Here is a 10,000-nt window from a genome sequence, read left to right as displayed (position 1 = left end):
CCCTCAACTCCCCCTCTCCCCTCAACTCCCTCTCTCTCCCCTCAACTCCCCCTCTCCCCTCAACTCCTTCTCTCTCCCCTCAACTCCATCTCCTCTCTCTCCCCTCAACTCCCTCTCCCTCCTCTCTCTCTCCTCTCTCTCCCCTCAACTCCCTCTCTCCTCACTCTCCTCTCTCTCCCCTCAACTCCCTCTCTCCTCACTCTCCTCTCTCTCCCCTCAACTCCCTCTCTCCTCTCTCTCCCCTCAACTCCCTCTCTCCTCTCTCTCCTCTCTCTCCCCTCAACTCCCTCTCCCTCCTCTCTCTCTCCTCTCTCTCCCCTCAACTCCCTCTCTCCTCTCTCTCCTCTCTCTCCCCTCAACTCATTCTCTCTCCCCTCAACTCCCTCTCTCCACCTTGTGGAGAGCCTTCGTCCACTTGAAAGCTAATAAGCTAGGTCTTCTAACTCCTGTCTATCCGCTTGTCTCCCTAACAAAACCAATCCTAAACAGAGACAAACCGATACACATTCCATTGCACTGAGCGCTTCATCTTACCCATTTAAACACGGTTTATTATACATTTTGACGGTATGGTTCAATAATGTACGGTTTCAGTCATAGGTGTGATTATTTTATATACGTGTAAATCCCAGCCCTGCTCCTTACGCGGAGTGAGACAGAAGAGCTGGGCTGCTATACTCTAACCTACAGGGCTGCTACACTGAAGCTGTGAAGAGGAAGGATGTAATTGAATCTTTCATCTCACAGCGCAGTGCCTCCCTGCAATTAAATTATAAGTCAGTATGACAAAGAGGCACACCAGGCAGTAAACTTTACGACAGAGTATTAAGGGTTATGTCTTTGTTTGCCCTGGCTACAGTGTGGAGCAAAGCTTACAATGCTCCACTGAGTTTAATGAAAATCGGTCTGGTAGTTTTAGTGTCATCCTTGTCCAAAAAATGAATGGAGGTGAATGGACAAACCAGGTGAGCTCCAGGTCAGATCGGCTCCATAATTTAATCCGTTCTAATTGGCCCATGCTACACCCCTCCACCGAGTTTCATGAAAATTGGTCTATTGTTTTTGTGTAATCCTGCTAACAAACACACACACACACACACACACGCCACCGAAAACATTACCTCTTGTCCTGCGCTGTCGAGCACACACACACACACACACACACACACACACACACACACACACACACACACACACACACACACTCTCCAGGCATATTGGAAATGGATCCCCATTCCTCGACATGCCAGACCATACATGGCCACAATTACTCTTAAACTAGCACAGGAGAGGCACAACCTTCAGCAAGGGAATCTTCTAAAATGAAAGCATGCCAAACTAATTTAAGAATCAATATCCAATCCGTTGAGAGGTTTCTTACAGGAAATACTGATGAATATTGTTTAAATCTTACCATGAAAGGTGTGCATGTGTGTGTATGTGTGTGTGTGTGTGTGTGTGTGTGCGTGCGTGTGTAGGTGTGTGTAGGTGTCGTGTGTAGGTGTCGTTTTCTGCACGTCACATCCGTCACACGCTCCTGCAGATTCATGCTCTACAACATCAGGAGGATTCGCCCTTTCCTCACTGATGAAACGGCGCAGGTGCTCATCCAGGCCCTGGTCATCTCCCGCCTGGACTACTGCAACTCCCTCCTCGCTGGGGCCCCGGCGTCAGCCATTAAACCTCTGGAACTTGTCCAGAAAGCTGCTGCTCGTCTGGTGTTCAACCACCCCAAGTTCTCCCACACAACTTCCCTTCTCCGTTCCCTACACTGGCTCCCTGTAGCGGCTCGCATCCAGTTTAAAACTCTGGCGCTAACCTACAGGGCAATTAAAGGAACAGCCCCCTCCTACCTCCAGGCCATGGTCAAACCCTACACCCCCTCCTGACCGCTACGCTCTGCTACCCCGGGGCGACTGGTTGCCCCGTCACTCCGAGGCCCCTGCGGTCCATCGACACGGTCACTGCTCTTCTCTGTCCTGGCCCCGCTGTTGTGGAATGAACTGCCCACTGATATCAGGACAGCAGAGTCGCTGCCCATCTTTCGTCGCCCATCTTTCGTCAAAACTCATCTCTTCAAGAAGTACTACAACAATCCTCCCTCCTAAGCACTTATTCTATTTTATTGTATTGTATTGCACTGTACTTTAGATTGCTATTCTTGCACTTTGCCTTCAGCACTAGATTATGCTCTTAGTCACTTGCTTTAGAAAGAAGATGCACTTGTGAGTTCTGGCAAGTAGTAGTACATTGGCTTTTCCTACGTTAAATGCAATTATTGTTAGTCGCTTTGGATAAAAGCATCTGCTAAATGACTGTAATGTAATGTAAAATGTAATGTGTGTGTGCGTGTGCTGATGTCTTCTGTGACTGTGTGGGTTGTTGTTGTTGTCGTTGTGTATATTAGATGTAGACTGTGTGCGTTTGTGTGTATATGCGGTATGTATGCCATGTGTCATTACTCCTATGTGTACAGACCCCCCCTCCCCGGTCCGTGGGTACTCACCCTGAAGTCGATGCCCACGGTGGATATGAAGCTTCCTGCCAGGAAGGCCCCGTCTTTGAAGCGGACCAGCAGACACGTCTTCCCCACCCCGGAGTCTCCCACCAGCATCACCTGGACAGCGGGCAGCAGCAGGACAAAATCAGACAGAAGGCACAGTGATCAGCACACGGCGTGTCACCGCACAGCTGACAGAGTACTCTATCAGCACACCGGTCTCTTATCACCCAGCGGTGTCACTACATATCACCGGTTGCTTGTCTAACGGTCACGGCGCTATTCGTCGGTGTTGCTTCTGCCCTCAATTGCCTCCCAGTGGGTTTGTTCTTAGGTCCTCTGACCCAGAAACACATGTCCCACCTCCCATAAACACCGCTTTAGCCAGATACGCCACCGCAAAAAGGTTAGAAATAATAATAATAATAATAATAATAATAATAATAATTAAAGCTGCAAGCAGCCTCTATAGGGGCCAAGCGCAATAAACGCATCAAAGCATGCCCCTCTACAACTGTACTAAGTCTGGGAAATGTCTGCATGGCAGTTAGGCTTAAACCGGAAATGAGCTCTCTAGCGCCCCCATTTGGTTAGATTGGGCCAATAATGGAGGGGTCCCTTTCCGTTATGTGTCCAGACATGGTTACAAAGTTTGGTGGTGTTTGGTCTATCCACTGAGACATTATACACCTTTATGTAATAAGCCCCGCCCAAGCATCACACTCTGCAAAATAAATTGCCCCATCAAGGCATATTTTTGTAACTTTTAAAAAATTGGTCTTGATAGACCTGTAGATATCGGTCCCTAGATTGCATGTACCGTGTTTCATACAGACCGATCCAAATTTGTAGGACAAGTTCGTTTTCAAAGTGTTTCAGACAAGATCACTTTTGTCAAATTTGAACATTTATTATACAAGCAGCATAATTATACAAGCGGCATAATACATGCATATGAATTTTTGGCGGTGTGCTCTGTCCGGGGGGCCCCCTGCCCACCGGCGTGGAAAGCGCTCCACGCGCGTGGAGCGCGTTAGCAGGGGGAGGCAATCTGGTGTTCCCCCCCTCTGGGCCAAGCCCTTGGCCCAGAGAGCCATGAAGGGGGAACGGCATCCTGCCTCAATGACGATCAGAGTGGGCCGCGATCGGGAAGACGCTCGGAGGTAACTCAGCCCACTAAGACCGTCAAAGAGTGCCACAGGAGGACTGCTGTACATTATAGTCCCCGGTCCCCACGGGCCGACGCTTCGTGGGTTCCGCGGGAGATACAGCCTCGTGTCTCTGCGTCCATGGCGCCCGCCATGGAAAGCCACAGAGACCAGCTAGCGGCTACTCTGGCATCCACCGGCCGACGCTGGTGGAATACCTGCAAACTACCCCGGACAGAGAGCAATGACGACAACAGCTGACATCGACATACGCAGGAGGAGCAGGGGAGGAGGTGGGGCGAGCATGCGATTACGACAGCAGTAAAGCAAGCGCGAACAATGACATGTTTTGACAGCTTAAATACCTGCGCTCTAGTGAGCTGACCAATGCTATGACAGCTACAGTCAGCTGGTGCTGCGTCATGCGTGACAGATTAACCTCTGCTGACCCCCGGCTGTGACATACGTGCCTTGGCTGAATTTGCGTCGGAGACTTCATTTTTCCAAAAAATTTAAATGGCGGAAAATGTATATAACTGGAATTTATGGGTTCTTGAGGCAAATTTGTTCCTTATGAGGAGAGGCATGTTCAAACTTTGCGAATTAGAACGATTCCTATAGCGCCACCATCTGGCCAATCGATGCAATATTTCTTGGAGCCTAGTTTTCAAATTTGAAAACTTTTGACCAATCACACACAGAGTTAGCTGTCAGAATAATAATAATAATAATAGGGAATCCTACCAATAACAATAGGGTCCTCGCCCTTTCAGGGCTTGGCCCCTAATAATAATCATATAATTTGTTTTATTTATTAAAGGAGTAGTAAAGGGAAAATGCATGTTTAGCACTGTTTTAAGGTTACTTATGATCATATACAATGGTTCAGATCAAAACGTTGACAAAAATAGCGTTTTGAGTTTCTTGTCTTTGAAATTGAGAGATTAACATGTTTTTGGAATTATTTTTCAAGGTGCCAACCCACATCCATTGTATGACCAAAACGGTGGTAGAGCAATTATCAGACTTTCTCAAAAGTGCTAGTTTTGTCAACGTTTTGATCTGAACCATTGTATATGATCATAAGTAACCTTAAAACAGGGCTAAACATGCATTTTCCCTTTACTACTCCTTTAAGCACTTTTCATTGTCAAAACAATCTAATCTTGAATATTTAGTTATTTAATAGCACAGGTGGGTGGTGGTATTTATACTGAAGAGTGAGTTTAACCAATTCCACTCGGTTACACGTCTGTCAGACCTCGGGCTGAACAGACAAAAATAGGAAACATCATGAGTAACAGAAGGAAACAGGATAAGGAAGTGACTGACTTTATTGGCCATCTGGTTGTTTGTTTATGGTTATCATTAACCTCAGATAAATTAACCCTTGTTTGATCTGAACATAACTGAATTGCAGTCTACTGTAAGCATCTTGTTAGCTGGCCATCGTTGATCAATCAGTGATTATCCTTCATTGTTGCCAGAATAAGAAATATTGTGAGAGTATCTGTCTGTATGGGAGAATAGGCAGCTGCACATTCCTCCTTTTTCTGGCTGTGATGAAGGAAGGGGTTTGATGTGATTAGCTTTATCAGGTTAGACAGGATGGGGCCTTGGCTGGGGTGAGGGGGGCACTGCTGCTGCCACAGAGATAGTACATATCACACAGGAGGTAATGTCTCCGACCCCGAACCCTCTCCCCTTATCTCTGCGCGCATCTCTTATTACTCATCCTCTGACTCCAAACTCTCCTCTCTCCTCTCCCCTTCTCCTATTCCCTTTCCTCCCATTCTCTCTCCTCTTCTTTTCTCCTCTCCTATTCCCTCCTCTTCTCCCCCTCCTCATCTCCTCTCCTCCCTATGAGCGATGTGAAGTCAACAGGCTGTATCCCTGGTGGTTAATCATGGTCTGGCCCCGTGCTCGGTCGGGGTGAGAAATACAGCCACTGCCTCAGTCTACATCAACGCTAATAAAGCAGCCGGAGCCGGAGTCTGGGCACTGCTGCTCCTCATATGCTGGAAATCCACCCCGGCGACATGGTGCTCTACAAATCACCTCTCTGTGCATCATTTCACTAGGGGCCAATAAAATGATGGGGCAGAGAGGGGGGGGTGGGTCTGTGGTTTCCCCATTCTCTCTGCTGAGGTTAGGCTGTCAACAGCTCACAGGAGAGGAATCTGCCCCCTGGACTGCCCTCTCATAACCATCAGCATCGGAGGTGGTTTAATGCACCATCTGTTCCAGCTATAAATGTTGGATTTAACATCTTCACTTCGGTCTGCTGAGGGCAGACACTTGTGAGCTGAGCTTCAGTTGTTTATGCGTTTTAACAAATTGCAACACAGCAGTCTTAAATAGCACCCAATCGCAGTGGCATATGTGTATAGCTAACTTGAGCTATTACTGCTCATGCAAGACACAGCTGCCAATCATTATTTAAGATTAAAACACTTTGAAGTGATCTATTTTTGTCATACATAGCCACGAGCAATCTCATGATCTCTTCCGAAAAGACACATCGGGTAAAAGCAGAAAAATAGTTCCCAGGGGGTATTTAATTCCAATATTCAGACATGTGAAAAACAAAAAAAAACATGCATGGAGTCACTTCAAACAGCTACTTCAAAGACTGCAGGCACACAGGCCCCGAGGGAGGGGGCTGGCGGGGAGGGGGTTGGCTGCATAGTTAAATGGAGAGAGAGAGAGAGAGAGAGAGAGGGGGGCGGGGTTGACATTTTGAAGTGTGAATTAAATATTGTGAATGTGGCTGTATGCATCTCAACCTGTTGCGGATTCACTAATTCTACTCAATAGCCTTGGCTATCTGACTACACGGCACGGATTAAATATTTGTTCAATCAACTAGGGGTGATATAGGCCAGTAGGGGATAGGCTAAGCTCCACATCGTCCCCTAAGTTTGGTCCAAGCAAAACAAAGCAATACATTTCCTATGTGAGGTAGGCTACCATGAGTGCGCACATCATTGCGAGTGATATTGATCTTTATTGACACAGCTGTGGCAGCATCTGTGGATTGAGGGATGTTGTGATAATAGGGACGTCCCTCTTGTAGAAACGGTCAGTGCTCCTTTGAGGAGTGAATAGCCCAATCCAAATGTCCACCCTCACGGACTCACAGACTTCGTGGCATGTTCCTGCTAAGTGTGTGATGGTTTAGGGCTGTCCCATTGTCAAATCGTCACATGCTGGCTGACTTTGAGCCCTTTATGCCCACTTTCTGCCTTCAACTGGGGGCATTATCCACAGGTCATATCGTTGTGATGTGAAACACTGGGTTTACCTGAAGAACGGCAAGCACAGAGGAGCAACCAACCCTAAGGTTCACATTACAAAACAAAATGTTTTCAACTGGACTTGCGGCTGGACTTGCTTATCTTCACAAGTAGCCTTGTAATTATTTTGGTTTGAATATGTTTTAATGTATAGGCTATTAACCCTATGGGTTTGTATAATTTGATTTGTTTGAAAATATGTAGGCTATGGCTATAAATTGCATCGATTTCTGTTTCCATAAATCCCTCAAATGATTCCTTAGTAAAAGGTTGTATGACATTAATCCTCCATCTCTGTGCAGTGTTCTTTGAATTGAGATTTCCAGCATTAATATGGAAAGAGTTGTAAGGTATTTGTGCAGAAATGCATGTTGTGTCAGTGTCATTCTTGAGTGGCAAAATACTTTTGGATCACAAACAAGAATCATAAGCAGTAATGTAGTTACAGTAGCTCAAGTCACGACCACAAAATGAAATGATTTTGAGGGTAACAAAGGGTTGTGATAATGCAAACTTGGCCTACAAGAAAAACATAACATAAATGTAAAATAAAAAGTCCCAAACCCACAACAGTGATAAATATGTTTTGATGTCACAATGTGCCGTCCCATTCCTTTTTAGACCATTTCAAGCCCTCGCAGCCTCTCGCCCTCAACCACTTCACCAGGTGCTGTCAATAAGTCTGTGAGGGTTCAGGGCTTGAGGGTTTAGGGGGGACATTGGGACTGGGGCAGTTTCACCAGCTCACTTAGTTACTCTCACCCCTCTGGGTAATGGCACCACTGTAACCCATCTGTTTTGGCATGCCCAGGACAGGATTAGAACCCGGGTCTTCCGCTTGGGCAGTGGATGCACTGACAGTTGCACCTATAGGGACGTCCCTCTTGGAGGGACTGTTAGCGCTTCTCACGTTTCACCCGGTTACACATCTACTACTCACATTTTGTGATGGTGGGCAGTGGTGTAGTGGAGAGTATACGAAGGTATTAGGCATATCCGGCACACATAGAGCCTACCCATTCCTTTATCCATGGACACACAGTATGTCTACTTCTGTAACCACCACTAATGTAAAAACGATATTTCTGCATTTTAGCAATTAGATGATACCCACTTCTTTAGTCAGCACTACATCTCTGATGGTGAGTGATTGAGTAATAGTAAGTTATTAAAGACTAAGATTATCTTGTTTACAAACAGAAGAGCAGATGTACCGTATCCATGGCTAACGCAGCCTTCTTACCTTGAATGCGATGTCATAAAATTCACTGCTGTTGCTGAGTGAGGGGCGGCTAGGATGAACCACGCCGTTCGCCTGAACCACGCTGCCAGGGTTGCTCTTTCCAACCGTCCCATCATCAGGTTTGTTGGTGGGACTACCTGCCGTTGGGCTGCTATTGGCATTTTTGCCCTTCCCCGACTTTTTACGGGACATTTCTAAACCTATAGTTACAGTTTTAGAATTGCTTTTAGCGCAGGACAAATTTGTATCCCTTAAAAGTGTGTTATAGGCTACTGAATCTGAAGTCCCTTCTGTTTTCACCTGCGCGCCGATGTCATGGTTATTGCCACTTCTCTCACACAAAAACAACTTGTGTGAATGGTCCTGCGTCCTCTTGCGTCCCCTAGCTATCTCCCTTTCTCTCTCTCTCTCTCTCTCTCTCTCTCTCTCTCTCTCTCTCTGAGAGCGGATCAATTATAGAATAAAGCTGATTTTCTCTACCCTCCCTTTTCCCGTCTCTGCCTGACTAGAGATAAGACTGTTGGGTTATTCACCATACAGTAACGGCTAGTCCGTTGACTGATTCTCTTGACAGCTCTCCTTCCGCTGAGACCGCAGACGTGTCTCCCAATAGCCGCGCGCGCGCGTCACACGCTCCACCTTGCGAGCGCGTAGAACATCTGGTAACATTTCATTAACATCATGTGCGTTTTTAGCAGTTAGCCTACTTTTGCATAATTCTGGTAACACAGGAAGTGTGTTTCTCTCTCTCTCTCTCTTTGTGTGTGTGTGTGTACGCAATAAAATATGATGGTCCAATCGTGCGCTCAAGCACAACGGTTTTATTCTTATTCATTTGGGTTCACGATAAAGCCATTGCCCTTGAATTTATTTGCATGTTTACAAAAACAAAATTAGAACAAATTAGAGCAAACGTTCAAGAAAGATGTATATAGCCTATTTGAACTTGTGGAATAGTTCTGAAAAGGAAACACATACGGAATGTAGGCCTAATAGGAATTATGTGTAATAGCCAACACTAAATAGATTTAAAAGATACTTAAAAATAAGACGATGAACACATTTAAAAGGGAGGTAGGGTATGCATTTCCTGGGACCTCGGTAAAAGGGAACTACACTAGCTCCCTCGCGAAGAAGGCACAACAGAGGACGTACACTTCCTGAGGCAGCTGAATAAATTCGGGCTTCCAAAGAAAAATGATAGTACTCCTCTACACCTCCATCATCGAGCCCATCCTCATCTCCTCCATCACCATCTGGTGCTTTCCCCGTTACAGCCGAGGACAGTGCCAAACTTTAGCGTGTCATCCGATCGGGCGAGAAGGTCATCGGCTGCAGCTGGCTCATAAGGCTTGTGTCCCCCTCTGACCCCCGCCCCGCCCCACAACGGACTTGCACATTGAATGTACTGTAGGCCTATACCATATACTGTAGCCTACACATACACACACTCACATACACATTACACTCGCACTCACTGTATATACACAGGCCGCACTACATTTTGTATATATATATATAGGCTATATATATATTTTTTTTTTTAATTTATTTAAATATTTAAATAACTGGAAAACCCTACTGGCAAGGACGCAGAGGGGCAGCGCGCGCTGTCCGTGGTGCTGAATGGTTCGCAGCCCACGCAGGCGCGACGACGTGACTGGCTCGGCCCAACGCCTCACCTGCAATTCAGCTCTGAGTAGCCACAGTAGGGCAGCCAATAGAAGATAAACTCACCTTCATCCGAGGTAGATAGCCTCATGTTTGGAGGCTATTCCCGACAGCTGTGTATAGCCATGACAAATGATTCACC

At 46.4% G+C, this 10,000-nt stretch overlaps 1 protein-coding gene across 1 annotated transcript in view; it reads right to left on the bottom strand.

Annotated features, from left to right (window-relative positions):
* The window catches only part of LOC311309730 (ras-related protein Rab-26-like), a gene marked incomplete at both ends in the record, with an annotated part of 82,208 nt that extends 73,829 nt beyond the window's left edge, over positions 1-8,379 (bottom strand). The window contains 2 exons of the mRNA XM_084439053.1: positions 2,507-2,617; positions 8,188-8,379. Coding sequence (XP_084295179.1) covers positions 2,507-2,617; positions 8,188-8,379 — 303 coding nt within the window. The remainder of the gene's footprint in view (positions 1-2,506; positions 2,618-8,187) is intronic.
* Positions 8,380-10,000: the final 1,621 nt, after the last annotated feature.

This window comes from Borostomias antarcticus (genome assembly GCF_949987555.1).
Source record: "Borostomias antarcticus genome assembly, chromosome: 5".
NCBI lineage: Eukaryota > Metazoa > Chordata > Actinopteri > Stomiiformes > Stomiidae > Borostomias > Borostomias antarcticus.
This window is presented reverse-complemented; position numbering and strand designations above follow the sequence as displayed.